A 17,586-nucleotide genomic window follows, 5' to 3' on the forward strand; every position below is an offset into this window, starting at 1 on the left:
CAGTGAAGTTGTTTGATGATTTCCTCTGTTGTGTCTAATAAGGTAATAGCGAGTGTGATTGGAGGGTGTTGGGCCTCTTTCTCTCTCATTAGGAGGATGCCTGTACTTCTGTATCATCAGTGCGGAGAAACTTGTACTGGGTGTTGAGTTAATCATGCTGAGGATGATGGGAAGATGTCTGACACTAACTTTACTGTCTTCACTTGTAACACTCATCACAGCTGGTAAGTTCATATGTAGAAAAGAAATGAAGCAATGTTATTTCTACTCATTATCTTCAGTAGTCAGAACATTGTGTTGTTAAATTGTTTGCTTTAAAAATTGACTGTGATGTGGTGTTACAGATGATAAAGTGCTCATATATTAAGTCACACTGTTTTTACATGTGGTTTTATTTTTCTCATTCTCTCATTTCCTTTAGACCATGTGAATGTGAGGTTGGTTGGTGGTCACAGTCCCTGTGCTGGTCGAGTGGAGGTTCTTCATAGAGGTCAGTGGGGATCAGTGTGTGGTGATTTCTGGGATTTGGTCGATGCTGCAGTGGTGTGTAGAGAACTGGACTGTGGAGAACCTGTAGATGCTCTGGTTGATGCTCATTTTGAACCAGGGTTAGGACCAGTCTGGATAAAATATGTTGCATGCAGTGGATCAGAGTCTACACTGAGGAACTGTGGGTCTTTAGGGTGGGGTAAAAACAGCTGTGACTATAATAAAGGTGCTGGAGTCATCTGCTCAGGTAAGCTGCTCCTGAAGACCTGAATTTGTTTAGATTAAAAAAAAAAAAAAAAAAAAAAAAAAAAAACCTGACATCCAGGAATAAAATCATGAAAAAGCTTTGGTAATTATTCTTAGTTATACTTCCCCATATGAAACATAAACTGTTTGTATTATTGTTTAGCATGTAATGCATAAGGTAGAATGGATCCAGATTTAAACTGATAGAGTGTGTCTTCCTCCTGAACATTACATCCAGAGTTTGGACATTAAATAGGAAAAGGGTCTGCCGCCCCCAGTTGGTTTTTGTGCGTATTAGTTATTATCATATTATACTATGTATGGTAGTAGTGTATCTACGTATTTAATTAGTTAGCTATTTACATTCAGTTAGAAGATATAAACATGTTTGCTGCTTTTAGACCCATTTTGTTTTCATTTGTCATGCTCCTCTTGTCTCTTAGCAATGAGGCCCCTTGTTTCTTTGTATGTTTGTATGTAAAACAACTTGTCTTGTAGTGTGTGCTTACATTGTCATTTAGTGTATTTTTTCAGCCCTTTAATCTATAAATTTTCTTCTCCTGTTGAACATAAAAAGGGTATTTTAGGGAATGTTTGTAACCAAAAGGTCCACATTGAAAAACAAAAAGAATACAGCAATCAGCAACAACTCTTTGGTTACCAACATATATTTAAAATATATATTTTGTGTTCAACAGAAGAAATTATTAAATATTTAAAGTAAAATATTTTATTATTTTATTAATCTACCTTTGAACGGTCTGGTAAATGAATTGTTACATTCCACCTATATGTATGATGTTTCTTTAGACATCTGATTTCCTCTGGGAACTTGTAGTTCATTTTTATAAAAATTGTGTATTGACATTCTTGAGGTTCAATTATTGATTAATGATTTATTATTATATATTAAGCATTTTTCCCCCAATGTGAGTTAAAAAAAAAAATTAAAAAAATTCTTTCAGAGGTCCGGTTGGTTGGAGGTTCTCGCTGCTCTGGGAGGTTAGAGAAACTTCATGATCAGACGTGGTTGTCAGTGTGTGACGCTGCCTTTGACCAGCAGGATGCAGAGGTTGTGTGTAGAGAGCTGGACTGTGGGGCTCCTGTACAGGTGCTGGGAGCAGCTGCTTTTGGCAAAGGAGACACTCAGATGTGGACACAAGAGATTCAGTGTAGAGGAAATGAATCTCAGATTCACTTCTGTCCAACATCACTGTCACATGAAAACAAGTGTTTTCATGACAATAGTGTTGGTGTTACGAATCTGGTCGGTGAGCTGCGGACCGCTCACCACCAGATGTCGCTCTCCCTCTGTTTACACACTCTGACTGTTGCACTACACCCCGGACTCCATTCCCCATCAGCCATTGCACTACACCCCCGTCCAATCAGAGACAGTATAAAAGCCCCGATCTTTCTGTCACTCACCGCCGAGTATTGTACTGTGTTTATCTGGTCATACGAAGCGTTTCTCTGTGTTCATCCCGTGTCGTGTCTTTCTGTTATTCTGGCTCCTCGTCTGGTTTGTCTCGACCCCCCCGCCTGTTTATCGACTACTCTCTGCCTAGCCCTTATACACCTGTCTGCTCCTGTCTGACCACGCCTGCCTTGACCATGTCTCTGTCCAAATCCTTCAATAAAAGCGTGCAAATGGATCCGCTTGTCTCTCGTCTCACTCCCAACGTTACAGAATACTCGGCCACAACAGGATCCAGCAGCTTTTCCCTCGGACATTCAGGTATGGACTTTGGACTATTGTGTGTGGGCGCGTCGCTTACTGTGGGGGTCGCGAAGGAGGAACGCGACAACTCGGTAATGGCGGCCGCGCACCCCGATCCGCTGGCCGCTTGGCTCACTCGGGAAATGCGGCCACGCTGGAGCGCGCCCGAGCCATGACGACGGCAATGGATCGCATTGCTCAAATGGCGGCGAACGTAATGGATAGCATCGCTCTAATGGCGGCGACAGCTGTGCCCGTTCACAAAATGGCGGCCGCGTCGGAGCGCGTCCACACAATGGCGGCAACGGCGGAGCCCGTTCACAAGATGGCGGCGATCACAGAGCTCCGTCACGTCACAGCTGCCATACAAGAGCCGTTTAAAGGTACAGTTACATTCCCTGAGTCAAGTCAAGTTGCAACTGTGTTTCCTGAGTCAAGCCATGTTGTTCCTGAGTCAAGCCATGTTGTTCCTGAGTCAAGCCATGTTGTTTCTGAGTCAAGCCATGTTGTTTCTGAGTCAAGCCATGTTGTTTCTGAGTCAAGCCATGTTGTTCCTGTGTCAAACCAAGCTGGAGCTGTGTCAAACCAAGCTGGAGCTGTGTCAAACCAAGCTGGAGCTGTGTCAAACCAAGCTGGAGCTGTGTCAAACCAAGCTGGAGCTGTGTCAAACCAAGCTGGAGCTGTGTCAAACCAAGCTGGAGCTGTGTTTCCTGTCTCAAGCCAAGTTACAGAGCCACCGCACAAGATGGCCGCCACGCCAGAGCCACCGCACAAGATGGCCGCCTCGCCAGAGCCACCGCACAAGATGGCCGCCACGTCAGAGCCGGCTAAAGCCCCGTCAGCCAAGCCACAGCCTGCTCAGGCCATCTCAGTCAAGCCACAGCCTGGTCACGTCATGTTTTCTGCTCCTGAGTCGGCACCCATCATGGCCGGTCTTCCCGAAGCGGTTTCAGAGTCAAGTCACGCCCCGCCTGACGGCCCAAACTCAAGTCACGCCCCGCCTGACGGCCCAGACTCAAGTCACGCCCCGTCTGGTCCCAAGTCTGCTCCAGAGGTCCCGTCTGGTCCCAAGTCTGCTCCAGAGCTCCCGTCAGTTGGAGAAGCCGCGCCAATGCCTCCTGAGGTGTCAGCCGTGGCTGTGGATCCTCCCTTGGAGGTGGCGCCCCCCTACAAACTCTCTGCTTCTTCCCTCATTCTGTCTGCCTCCTCTGTCACTGGTCTCCCCAGGTCCCAGTCTATTATGCGGGTTCCTGCTCAGCCCTGGTGGGCCCTGGCGCCTCCTGTTCCGCCCTGGAGGGCCTCGGCGCCTCCTGTTCCGCCCTGGAGGGCCTCGGCGCCTCCTGTTCCGCCCTGGAGGGCCTCGGCGCCTCCTGCTCTGCCTCCGGTTCCGTCCTGGAAGGTCCCGGTGTCTCCTGCTCTGCCTCCGGCTCCGCCCTGGAGGGCTCCTGCGCCTCCTGCTCTGCCTCCGGCTCCGCCCTGGAGGGCTCCTGCGCCTCCTGCTCTGCCCTGGAGGGCTCCGGTGCCTCCTGTTCCGCCTCCGGCGGCGCCCTGGAGGGCCCCTGTGTCTCCTGCACCGCCTCCGGCTCCACCCTGGTGGGCTCCTGCTCTGTCGGTCCTGCCCCAGTCACCTGGTCCTCTGCACGGACCTGGCCCTCCAGCCCTTGCCCTGTCTCACCCCCGCCCCACCGCTCCGCTGGAATATGGTTCGTTTGTAGCGTCTGGAAGCCGCTCTTTGGGAGGGGGCTATGTTACGAATCTGGTCGGTGAGCTGCGGACCGCTCACCACCAGATGTCGCTCTCCCTCTGTTTACACACTCTGACTGTTGCACTACACCCCGGACTCCATTCCCCATCAGCCATTGCACTACACCCCCGTCCAATCAGAGACAGTATAAAAGCCCCGATCTTTCTGTCACTCACCGCCGAGTATTGTACTGTGTTTATCTGGTCATACGAAGCGTTTCTCTGTGTTCATCCCGTGTCGTGTCTTTCTGTTATTCTGGCTCCTCGTCTGGTTTGTCTCGACCCCCCGCCTGTTTATCGACTACTCTCTGCCTAGCCCTTATACACCTGTCTGCTCCTGTCTGACCACGCCTGCCTTGACCATGTCTCTGTCCAAATCCTTCAATAAAAGCGTGCAAATGGATCCGCTTGTCTCTCGTCTCACTCCCAACGTTACAGTTGGAATGGTGTGTGCAGGTTTGAACACTTTCTTTTTGTAAATTTAATTCCACTAAATGTAGAATAAATATTAGTTTCACAGTAGGCTTTTTTCCTCTTTGTGTTGCTATTCATTATATAGACAATATGTGTTACGGGGAGAACGAGACGAGAGGCGAGCGGATCCATGTGCAAGCTTTTATTGGGTTGGCGGGACAAGGACAAGGACATGGTCGTACAGGCTAGGTCGAGGCAGGAGCAGACAGGAATAATACAGGCAGTAGAAGAGAATAGTCCAATAAACGAGAGCTAAGGTCAAAAGGCAGGCGGCTAGACAGAAGAGGACGAGAAAACCAGGCGGGAGATCCAAAAACCAGGAACTAGGAATACACTAGGAAAAGCTAACAAACAACAATACAATAATACAACCAACCGTGAGTGCACTGAGGAGGAGCGGGGTTTTTAAGGACGCCTGATTGGTCACGGGGACTGACGCAATAAGAGCGGTGGAGGATGGGAGATGCAGTCCGAGATGCATAGTGACAGTCAGAGTGTGTAAGTGATGCGAGAGTGACATCTGGTGGTTGGTGGACAACGGAACACAGACCAGATTCGTGACATAGCCCCCCCCCAAGGAGCGGCTTCCAGATGCTCGAGGGAAACAGCAGTCCAGGGGAGCGGTGGGGTGGGAGCGAGACAGGGCGAGGGCTGGAGGACCAGGTCCATGAGGGAAGCCCAGAGATTGAGGCAGGACCGACAGAGCAGGTACCCTCCAGGGTGGGGCCGGAGGCGGAGCAAGAGCCCTCCAGGGCGGAGGTGGAGCAGGAGCCTTCCAGGGCGGAGCCGGAGGCGGAGCAGGAGGCGCAGGAGCCCTCCAGGGCGGAGCCGGAGGCGGAGCAGGAGGCGCAGGAGCCCTCCAGGGTGGAGCCGGAGGCAGAGCAGGAGGCGCAGGAGCCCTCCAAGGCGGAGCCGGAGGCAGAGCAGGAGGCGCAGGAGCCCTCCAGGGCGGAGCCGGAGGCAGAGCAGGAGGCGCAGGAGCAGGCAACGCCAGAGCCCTCCAGGGCGGAACCGGAGGCGGGACAGGCGACGCCAGAGCCCTCCGAGGCGGAACAGGAGGCGGGGCGGTCCTCCAGGGCGGAACAGGAGGCAGAGCAGGAGGCGGAGCAGCCCTCCAGGGAGAAACAGGAATCTGCGTCACGGTCTGGAACCTGGGGAAAGCAGGGACAGAGGAGGCAGACAGAGTAGGGGGAGAAGGCGCAGCAGCCCTCCGGGGCGGAACAGGAGGCGGAGCAGAAGGTACCGCAGCCCTCCGGGGCGGAACAGGAGGCGGAGCAGGAGGTACCGCAGCCCTCCGGGGCGGAACAGGAGGCGGAGCCGCCCTCCGGGGTGGAATAGGAGGCGCAACAGCCCTCCGGGGCGGAACAGGAGGCTGCGTCTTGGACGGGGACCTGGGGAGAACAGTGACAGAGGATGCAGACAGCAAGAAGGGAGAAGCAGAGAGTTTAGTAGTTAACGCCCCCTCCATGAGAGGTTCTACGGCCGACGCCGACACCTCTGGAGGCATTGGCGCAGCTTCTCCGATGGGGAAGGCTTCGGGAGCAGACTTGAGACCCGACGGGACCTCTGAAGCAGGCTTGTGATCAGAGGGGAGCTCTGGGTCAGGCTGGAGACCAGACGAAAGCTCTGCAGCAGGCTTGAGATCAGAGGGGAGTTCTGGAGCCGGCTGGAGACCAGACGAGACCTCTGCAGCAGGCTTGAGATCAGAGAGGGACTCTGGAGCAGGCTTGAGATCAGACGGGAGCTCTGGGTCAGGCTGGAGACCAGACGAAAGCTCTGCAGCAGGCTTGAGATCAGAGAGGGACTCTGGAGCAGGCTTGAGATCAGACGGGAGCTCTGGAGCAGGTTTGAGATCAGACGGGAGCTCTGGAGCAGACTGGTGAACAGACGTGGCCTCAGGGGTAGATCTGTGAACAGACGTGACCTCAGGAGCACAGTGTGCAGCCCACACACACCAGATGGCAACCGCCATTAGAGGAAGAGCAGCAGCGGGAGGTTGTGGTGGATCCAGTACACCGGCCATCATGATAGACCGTGATCGTGGGATATCAGACGAGGCATGGCACGGCTCTGCGCAGTCAAACGAAACAAGACGAGGCTCTGGGCCGTTAGGCGGGACGTGACTTGACTCTGGGCCATCAGGCGGGACGAGACTTGACCCTGGGCCGTCAGGCGGGACGTGACTGGACCCTGGGGCAGCAGCAACAACTTTGTTTGGCTCATGAAGATCAGCTGTGGTCTGACTTGGTTCTTGGAGATTGGCTGTGACTTGACTCGATTCGTGAAGAACAGTAGTGAACTTCTTTGACTCATGGAGACCTGCGGTGACTTGACTTGGCTCATGGAGATCAGCAGTGACTTGATCTGACACGTGAAGACCAGCAGTGACTTGAACTGGCTTGGGAAGATCATTGACTTCACTTGACTCAGGAACCACGGCTGTTACCTTGCTTGACTCAGGAATGACCGCCTTGACATTACTGGACTTGGAAGCTTGACTGGACTTGGAAGCCTGACTAGACTTGGAAGCTACAGCCGTAGCCTGACTTGGCTCTGGAGCAGCGGCTGAAGCTTGACTTGGCTCTGGAAAAACAGCGGCAGCTTGGCTTGGCTCATGAGGACCTGCTGTGACTTGGCTTGACTCGTGAGGAACAGCTGTGACTTGGCTTGACTCGTGAGGAACAGCTGTGACTTGGCTTGACTCGTGAGGAACAGCTGTGACTTGGCTTGACTCGTGAGGAACAGCTGTGACTTGGCTTGACTCGTGAGGAACAGCTGTGACTTGGCTTGACTCGTGAGGAACAGCTGTGACTTGGCTTGACTCGTGGGGAACAGCTGTGACTTGGCTTGACTCAGGGGTAGCCGCCGCGACATGGAGCGCCACTTTAGCTGCCCGTACTGTCATTAGGGGTGTGTCCAGCACGTGGGCAATCATAACCACAGGTGGCGTCCGGGCGCTGACCACAGGTTCTGGAATGGCAGCCATATTGTGGAGCGGCTTGGAGACGGCGGCCATTTTGTGCAGTGGCTCTGGCGTGGCAGCCATCTTGTGCAGCGGCTCTGGCGTGGCAGCCATCTTGTGCAGCGGCTCTGGCGTGGCAGCCATCTTGTGCAGTGGCTCTGGCATGGCAGCCATCTTGTGCAGTGGCTCTGGCGTGGCTGTAATTTGACTTGAGACAGAAGCGACAGCTGTAATTTGACTTGACACAGGATCTACAGTTCTGGCTTGATATGAAACAGGAAAAACAGTTTTAGCTTGACTTGCCTTAGGAAGAGCAGCTCTGACTTGACTTGATGCAGGAAACACAGCTGCAACTTGACTTGACTTGGAAACTCCACTTGACTCAGGAAATGCAGCTGTAACCCATATAGCTCTGGTATGGCAGCTGTGAAGTGACGGGGCTCTGTTTCCGCCGCCATCTTGCGAACGGTCTCCGCCGTCGCCGCCCTTGTGTGAGCGCGCACCGGCGCTGCCGCCATCTTGCGAACGGGCACCGCAGTCGCTGCCATTTTGCGAACGGGCACCGCCGTCGCCGCCATAGCTTGAGCGCGCTCCTGCACGGCCGCCATTTCACGAGCGATCCAGGCGGCAAACGTGTCCGCGTCCGCATTGTCGCGTTCCCCCTTCGCGACCCCCACAGTACACAGCGAGCCCACACACAATAACGCAAAGTTTAAAAAAGCAGCCAGAGATGAGCGCGGACCCTCGCGTCTCAGCCTCGTCTTTAAAGGCTCGTTTATGCTATCACAGAATATTTCCATGATCGTACAGTCCGGGAGGGTGGAATAATTTGAGATGGCCAGAAACTTACGGCCATGAAGCTGCTGGATCCTGTTGTGACAGTTGGTTCTGTTACGGGGAGAACGAGACGAGAGGCAAGCGGATCCATGTGCAAGCTTTTATTGGGTTGGCGGGACAAGGACAAGGACATGGTCGTACAGGCTAGGTCGAGGCAGGAGCAGACAGGAATAATACAGGCAGTAGAAGAGAATAGTCCAATAAACGAGAGCTAAGGTCAAAAGGCAGGCGGCTAGACAGAAGAGGACAAGAAAACCAGGCAGGAGATCCAAAAACCAGGAACTAGGAATACACTAGGAAAAGCTATACAATAATACAAACAACCGTGAGTGCACTGAGGAGGAGCGGGGTTTTTAAGGACGCCTGATTGGTCACGGGGACTGACGCAATAAGAGCGGTGGAGGATGGGAGATGCAGTCCGAGATGCATAGTGACAGTCAGAGTGTGTAAATGATGCGAGAGTGACATCTGGTGGTTGGTGGACAACAGAACACAGACCAGATTCGTGACAATATGAGAGTAAGGTTGGTTGGTGGTAATCTCAAATATCATTCTGTTCTTTATCATCATCACTCATACACACCTGTAGCAGTGACAATATTTTCCTGGTTTGTTCTGGTAAAATATTAATGTTAATGTTACATCTTCCCTGTGTCATATCTGGACTTTTATGTCATTTCTTGTTTCCTGTATCTTTTGTAGTCTGTTTGTTTATTGACTACATCTAGTCTCCTCAGGCCTTGTTATCTTATTAAGCTTGTTAGCCCCCATCTCCTTTGTTACTTCTTCAGTTGTTGAATGTATAGGTCACTGTTGTTCCTGCTTTCACTCATGTTTTTGATACAAGATATTCCGTAATCAGTCTTAAATGCATTATATTACAAAACGCCCTAAATCGTTTAATTTCTGTGTTGTTACTGAAACATTATGTAATATTTGACCCATCTTTATATTATACTGCACATGTAAAGAAAATATTTTGTTAATAGGGCTTGTAATTACTAAAGTTCATCATTGCACAGGTTACACAGGTCTCAGACTGGTAAATGGTTCAGACTTTTGTTCTGGAAGAGTGGAACTTCAATTCCTCAGTAAATGGGGCACAGTGTGTGATGCATGCTGGGATATGAGAGCTGCCAGTGTCCTCTGTAGACAGCTGAATTGTGGGATTGCTTTGTCTGTTGTGGGATCAGACTGGTTTGGAGAGGGAAATCTGGGCTGATGTGTTTGATTGTGACGGGAATGAAACAAAACTCTCAGAATGTTCCATCTCTTCATGGAGTCGAGCTGAATGTTCTCATAGACGAGATGTTGGAGTCATCTGCTCTGGTGAGTTTTACTGGGAAAAAAAAAACATAAATTACCTTCCAGTATCTTAATAAAATGCCACATCTTCTCCTCAGATTCCTCTCTGGCTCTTCGTGATGGTCTGGTGCGGTTGTCTGGAGAGAGACAGTGTGAGGGGGAGGTGGAAGTTTTCAGCGATCAGGTCTGGAGGAGAGTTCTGCTGGACTCCTGGAGTCTCACTGAATCCTCTGTGGTCTGCAGACAGCTGGGCTGTGGCTCTGTGCTGAACTTCTACGGCTCCACACAACAGCTGTCAATCACCTGCCTTGGTGAGAACAACAACATCTGGGCAGATTCTTCAGTTGTTACTGATCATTAATATGTCTTTCTTTCTCTAAATTTCAGGTCGTGGGTCCATCAGGCTGGTGGGTTCTGGGGGAGACTGTGCAGGGAGGCTGGAGGTTTTTCACAGCGGCTCATGGGGGACAGTGTGTGATGACTCCTGGGATATTAAAGATGCCCATGTGGTGTGCAGACAGCTGCAGTGTGGAGTGGCCCTCAGTAACCAGCAGGTACCAGCCTGGTTTGGTCCTGGTTCTGGACCCATATGGCTGGATGAGGTGGAGTGTGAGGGGAATGAGACGTCCCTGTGGAGCTGCTCTTCTCCAGGCTGGGGAAAGCATGATAGTCATCACAAGGAGGATGTAGGAGTCGTGTGCTCAGGTAAACAGTTGTGAAAAAAAAAGTATTTTAAAAAGTGCACATACATCCCAACAATCTGTTACAGGTGCTTAGTGAAAAGAGACACATTTTTAATAAACTGCAACTTTTGTTTGGGTCAAAACATCGCATTGAGGTATTTTAGTCACCTATATGCGACTATTCAGTGGTTGAAATGAATGTGTTTGGGAGAAAGCTGAGTATATATTAATGTTTCCATCTAGAGTTTAAAGACATCATGTTAACTAAGGGCTGTGAAGGGAATGTGGAGGTTTTCTACAATGGATCCTGGGGTAATGTGTGCTGGAACCAGATGGACAGAGACACAGTGAGTCTGATCTGTGGAAGATCTGGTGCTTTTTCTAATTCTATACCAAGTGTGGAATCAGCTCCTAACTGGCTGGATAAAGTGAAATGTCGACCACATGATTCAAATCTGTGGCAGTGTCCATCTTCACCCTGGGGGCAGAATGACTGCAATAGGGATGAAGTGGCCATGATAACCTGTTCAGGTATAATATAATATAATATAATATAATATAATATAATATAATTGTGATTCCAGAACAAAATAGTAATGAGTCCCCTCAAAGCTATTTGACTTGGTCCACATTTCCCCACCAGAGACAGGGTTCAGGCAAGTTCATTTGGTGGCATAAAACATTTTAACACTCATACTGTATATAATGCACAAATGTAATTGTGTTCTGGGGGCATTTGATCTCATGCACCATAACTTCTAACAATACTCTGCAGGTGATTAATGCGTTGTCTTGTTTATATAATTTAGAACGCCTACCTCTCAGACTGAGTGGAGGGGAGGGCCGGTGCTCTGGGAGGCTGGAGGTGTATCATAATGCTGTGTGGGGCTCAGTCTGTGATGATCAGTGGGACATCAGTGATGCTCAGGTGGTCTGCAGGCAGCTGGGTTGTGGAGCAGCACTGAGGGCTGATGGGAATTCAGTCTTTGGTGCTGGTGAAGGTGTTGTGTGGATGAACAAGGTTGAGTGCAGAGGGAATGAGATTCACCTGGGGGACTGTCCTCTCTCCCTGAAAAACCACACTGACTGTTCCCACAAAGAGCACGCTGGACTCACCTGTGCAGGTCACAGCAAACACTGAAGAATATTATTCATTTTTATGTGTTCAAGACAACCATGATTTTAAATGTGTTTGTGTGTGTTTTTGAAAGATTTGCCAGATTTATTAGTGGCCACTACTCCTCCCACAACATCAGCTTCTCCTCCAGTGATCTCTACATCAGTCTCTCCTCCACAAACTCCTCCAGCAACGTCTCCCTCCATCCCCTCAGTGCTTGTGATTGTACTGGTAGGAGAGATCCAGAGACTGTCATATTGTGTCTTATTCAGTGTGTGATCAGTCATGTGTTGTGAACTGACAGCAGGTTTGTCTGTCTACATTCACAGCTCTCTCTAAGAGGAGACACAGGATGACAACTGAGGCCGTTTATGAGGAGATTCAGCACAAGCCCACTAATAGACACAAGTCTCTTCACTCAGAGGGGTGAGTGCTATAGTGCCTGATCTGTTGAGGTCAACAGGGTAATTACTTTATTAAGAAAGATTACTCATTTGTGATTCATTTGTGGGACTTTTTTGTGTTTGTGTATTCAAAAGTGGGGATTTTTGGCTGATCTTTAATTGTGAATATGCCTGATGGTTCTAATCTTCATAACAGGAAGTGTCCTTGCAGAAGAACAGCATTCTGGATATGAAGATGCTGATGAGCTTCTTTCAGGTTAGAGGACTGAAATATAATGTTACCTGCTTCATGCAGAAATGAATGTATACTAAATTAACTGAAAACATGAACTTAGCAAGCTGTCTTAACAGGGCTCAAATTATATAAACCATTCACAACATGATAATATAGATAAGGATTTATTGTATTTTTTTTTTTCTTATGTTGTTTTAAGCAAGTTTTCCACTAGGAGCTGTACCTGACTACATTAATGATGCCACCACTGCTAAAGGCCCAACATTTCAGTGACTTCAGCTGATTTCACTTAATTAAATGACCTCTGTTTATTCTCTCCTTGCTATTACCTCATTTAGAAGAACAAAAAGTCACACCTGAGAATTATGATGATGTTGTCACTGTTGGACTGAGGCATTATCACAGTACAGGTTAAATTTTATTTATTTTATTTTATTAGTACATACTAGTATTATAATACTAGTTTTAACACTATAGGTTTATATGCATTTTAATGATACATATGCACCCTGTTTTTGTACATTTAATGGATGCATTACATTTTTCATTATTTTGATTTAGATGCTGTACCTGAAAACTATGATGATGTCATCATTGTACCACAGTTCTGCAGTGATAATGCAGGTGGGGATTTTAAATTTTACTATTGTACATACAAACATAGTTATGTTTTTTTTTTTTTTTTTTGTTTTATTGTTTTTTTTTTTAAAATTATTGTGGCATATAAAGTATGCAGACTTGTAATTAATCATACACATTTATATCAGAGGGTGGTCAGGAGGAGTATGATAATCTGAAGAAGGTCAGGGAATATATGAGTGACATTTTTGGTATGTTATTGGCATCTTTTTTAGCCTATACTGAATTTTGTTGACTCTGTTTAGTTGCTTTATGTTACATGTGTTTGTGGTTACACTAGCTCATTTAACTTCCCTGAGAATATTGATGTGTTGATTTATTATATTTTTAAAAGCTTATATTGATTGATTAATTTGCTCTTGTTTTCTAATAACAAACTATGATGATGTGGAGGAGGAACCAAGAAAACATGAAGGAACTGAATAACTGAAAGCACATCCAGTGCTTTAAATCAGGGTTGGCAAACTCCGGTCCTGGAGAGCCGCACCTCTGCAGAGTTCAGCTTTTACTTTAAAAGAATGTAAAACTCATGTAAAAGCATGTCGTCTCTAGCAGTCAGTCAGTCCAATTTAATTGTTGTTTTAATGTCAGTGTTCTATTAAGCAATTAAGCAGTGGTGCGTAGAGAACTGAACTGTGGTAAAACAGTTGGATCCTTACTTTGGATAAGGATCAGGACCATGGAGGGATGAAGTGAAATATACCAGATCAGAGTCGTATACTGTATATTAAGATTATAATTATGTTTTAATATTATTATTATTATTATTATTATTATTATTATTGTTATTGTTATTTACAAAATATTGATTTTAAATGCTTAAGCATACATCTGAATGCATTGAAAAAGCAAGCAAAGCTTCAAATTGAAGTGGGGGTGCGTACTTGTGTTTTTTTGAGGTTAACAATCTCCATAGGCCCCTCTAGTGGCAGTAACCATAAAATGCTATTTTATGTCTTTTTTCACAAGGTGGAGTCAGAGACACTCGATGACCCCGTGTCTACTTTGTGTTAAATTAGTGCTGGCTGGATAAGCAAGCAAAATAATCATTAAACAGTACATTCATTTTTAATGAAATAAGTTTATAGTGCACAGCAAACTGTGCGGGTCACAATGTAAGCATGCTCATATTAATGGGAGTTGTTCTTTATGGGCAATCTAAAAAAAAAAAAAAAAAAAATAGCCTGTTTAAGAACTGAAAGCAAATTTCACATTAATCGCAATAATTATTTTCAATATAAGTGAACATTTTCAGTCATTTGTAAGGAATTAAATTACGTAATAACAGTTTTTCTGCCTTTCCCTGTTGTAACACTGTGCTCTAATTAAAAATCTGTTTATTTTATTAAAAAGTCTGTAATTTTACAATGGTATGTAATTTAAAAAGAATAAATATATTAATAAATAATGTTTTTTAATAGTGTTTTTAGTTATTTTTGCAGTGAGCAGTTTGTTATCAGTAATTCTGATTTTTGATCTCATCTATGCAGGTGCTGTATGCTGTAAATAAACCGGAGAGTTTCCTGTCTCCTGTGTGTGTGTGTGCATCCCCTCAGTGAGGCAGCTTGATGTGTGGAGAGGAGGAGTTCATCAGCACTTACAGTTTTGATGTATATATTTATATATGGAGAAAATCAGAAAAGCGTCCTCTGATTTGTCAGTGAAGTTGTTTGATGATTTCCTCTGTTGTGTCTAATAAGGTAATAGCGAGTGTGATTGGAGGGTGTTTCTCTCTCATTAAGGAGGGTAAGAGGATTTCTGTACTTCTGTACCATCAGGGCAGAGAAGCTTGTACTGGGTGATGAGTTAATCATGCTGATGGGGAGAAGTCTGACATTAATTTTACTGTCTTCAGTTGTAATACTCATCACAGCTGGTAAGTACACATGAAATTAAAAATATACAATTATTTTTAGAAATTTCTTTCAGAAATGAAGGCATCAGATGTAATCACTGGTAAAAAAAAAAATAATAATTGATAATGTGTTTTTAGATTTTGCAATTGCAAAATAATTGTTTTTCTGTCTTGTGATCAAAGTTTAATTTTCATGTGATATTAACATAAATGTACATTACTCACCTGCACCTGCGTCTCTGGTCACAAACAATTTAATCATCATGTGTCAAAAATCATTCTCTAACTGTGTTTTAACAAAATTTGTAATAGCATTTCCATATTGTTGATCTTTGTTGGTTTGATTTTTTTTGCTTTCCTCATTTGTAAGTCGCTTTGGATAAAAGCATCTGCTAAATTATTAAATGTATAACCTAGGGCTGCACGATTATGACAAAAATCATAATTGTCGATTATTCCCTTGAAATTGTAATTGTGATTATTAATTGCGATTATCACAATTTACATTGAATGATTACACTGAAGCAAAGCAATTGTTTTTATTGTTTGAAACAACTGCATTCTACATTTTTATATCTAGTTTCTTCTTTAAATATAAAAAAAGTAAAAAAAAAAAAAAAAAAAAAAAAATTAAAACAGTGGAAAAAAAAAATATAAAAAAACAAAAACCTATTAAAAAATCAGAAAAAAAGTGGATTTATTTATTTATTTATTTATTTGGTTTGCTTATTATTTATTTTTTGTATTTATTTTATAAACTACTAACAATATTTCTCGAAATAAACATATTGTCATTTAGGCCATTTATTTTTGAATAACATAATATCTATGTTTAAATGCCAAGTTTTCTCATGAAACTATAGATGGTGCAGGCTGATAAGGCAAACTGATAATATGCACAGTGGCACAAGCTTGCAAATGCAACCAATGAGCTTTACATTTAAATGGCTGGTTAGCATTCACTAGAGCATTTTGCCTCGCGCTTTAGAGAAATTTCACACTAGCACGTTTGGTGCGCACCCGAGTTCGATTGACGTCAGAGTTCGTTACGTTTGGCTAGTGTGAAAGCTGTCATGCGAATGTGAGTGAGCGCCGGGGTACCGAACCTGAGACTACCTGAAGGAGGTTGCACTCAAACTGTTGCGCGGTTTGCATTAATGTGATGGCTTTCACACTGAGCTCACTTGCTGCGGTCCAAGTCTGGACGCGCATGTTCCTGGTGCCCCCTGCAGAGTTGGTCTGGTTTCACACTGTAATTTTGTCGAATCCTGGCGCACTTGCGTTCAAATTAAGTCATTTAGACTGCTTTCGACCGCCTGCAAACAGATTTTTTGCATTTTGAGGATACGACTGGTTGCCATTCATTTGCCGCTCTGATTGCACTCGCAACGCACGAATAAACTGCAGGCTCACTCCTGCTCGAAGGAAAGGGAAATCATCAACACTATTATCTCTTACATGTGTTTTATTTAATACATTGTAATCAAGCGGCAACCTCCCGGGCTCCCTCTTGAAGCCAACACGGAAGTGACCAAAACTGCAATTCATCGACTGGCCGCTAGAGACTGGCTGCAAAAGGGAGTCAATCCCATAGACTCCCTATGTTAAAATGCCCAACTTTACAGCAGAAAAAAAGCTAATTTTGCCCTTCATGTCAACTGTGAGGGGGGGTGATTTTTTTTTTTATATAACTCATCCGTTTAAATTATATTAAGCCTTAAAGTTCTGCATAATGTAGGGTGTGGCCACTTGAGTGACAGGTGGATTGCCGCTGCTGCCACCACCGTCGCGTTAGGCAGGCGTGGTTTCAGCAACCAGCTCCACCCACGTCCTGCCTCTTTGGCCATTTTCGATTATCCAGGAGTAGCGTGCAGTGACGTGATTCCAAGGTGGCGACGGCCAACTAAGAGCTTCGAAAACGCTCTACAGAAACCTACGGGTGACGTCACGGATACTACATCCACATTTTTACAGTCTTTGATTGTAATCTTCTAAAACGCATGCGCAGGTTACTTTAATTTCTGATCAAATGCGCACTGGAGTCCATGTTGCTTTCATATTCATGTAAACCTTGCCATAGTTTGAGTGCTACCGAAATCAGACCACCTTTTTCAGGTAGTCTTGGGTTCGGTACCCCAGTGCATACGCATGACAGCTTTCACACTAGCCAAAGTACCAAACTCTGATGTCAAATGATCCCGGGTGCACACTAAACGTGCTAGTGTGAAAGTGCCCTATGAAAACAAAACAGACTTGAGTGCGCACTTGTTCAGGAAGTAAAGTAACCTGCGCAAGCGTTACAGATGATTACAATGTATTAATAAAACACATGTAAGAGATAATACTGTTGATGATTTTGTATAGATAACCTGCTATGGTTTATTATATGTGCTATTTGTGCAGCAGTATGTCTCACAGCACCGTATCAGTGTATATAATGGCAGTAGCATATTCCTATACTTACAAACCTATTCTGTTCCAAAATTGTATCTTGCTTTACAACGTTTTTTCCTTTGTAATGCCACAAAAACAATTATTCAAATAACTTTTCAGATGAAATAATACATGCATTTTTAAATAAATATATCAAGTGGTTTTATAAAATTATAATCTTTAGGAGGGAGGACATAACAAAAATGATGTTGTTTGAGCCCAGCTTATATTGAGTTCTGAATATTCCTTTAAATACACGCATCCACCATCTCTCTATATATACTTCTGTCACTTAGATGAAAAGAATGTGAGGTTGGTTGGTGGTCACAGTCGCTGTGCTGGTAGAGTGGAGGTTCTTCATAGAGGTCAGTGGGGAACAGTGTGTGACGATTACTGGGATTTGGCTGATGCTGCAGTGGTGTGTAGAGAACTGGACTGTGGAGA

The 17,586-nt window shown here is 45.7% G+C and overlaps 1 protein-coding gene, 1 long non-coding RNA gene and 1 pseudogene across 2 annotated transcripts; all 3 read left to right on the forward strand.

The window, feature by feature from the left end:
• LOC127158950 (deleted in malignant brain tumors 1 protein-like) overlaps nt 1-17,586 on the forward strand; it is a 56,755-nt pseudogene that overhangs the window by 13,692 nt on the left and 25,477 nt on the right.
• Nucleotides 2,601-4,601, forward strand: LOC127158945 (uncharacterized). Its single transcript, XM_051101890.1, has 2 exons — nt 2,601-2,838; nt 3,683-4,601. Exons 1-2 carry the CDS (start codon nt 2,628-2,630, stop codon nt 4,168-4,170), a joined length of 699 nt encoding a protein of 232 aa, XP_050957847.1. The 5' UTR covers nt 2,601-2,627; the 3' UTR covers nt 4,171-4,601.
• On the forward strand, nt 12,553-13,045 carry LOC127158946 (uncharacterized). The gene is made up of 3 exons (XR_007826321.1): nt 12,553-12,619; nt 12,777-12,839; nt 12,983-13,045. It is a non-coding gene; the product is annotated as an uncharacterized LOC127158946 (long non-coding RNA).

The sequence above is a fragment of the Labeo rohita genome, unplaced genomic scaffold (genome assembly GCF_022985175.1).
Source record: "Labeo rohita strain BAU-BD-2019 unplaced genomic scaffold, IGBB_LRoh.1.0 scaffold_180, whole genome shotgun sequence".
Lineage (NCBI taxonomy): Eukaryota > Metazoa > Chordata > Actinopteri > Cypriniformes > Cyprinidae > Labeo > Labeo rohita.

Excerpts from the sequence above, each read along its gene's own strand:
- LOC127158945 (XM_051101890.1), top strand. The coding sequence starts at position 2,628 with ATGACGACGGCAATGGATCGCATTGCTCAAATGGCGGCGAACGTAATG. Across the intron at positions 2,839-3,682 it reads CATACAAGAGCCGTTTAAAG|GTCCCAGTCTATTATGCGGG; the intron begins GTACAGTTACAT and ends TGGTCTCCCCAG.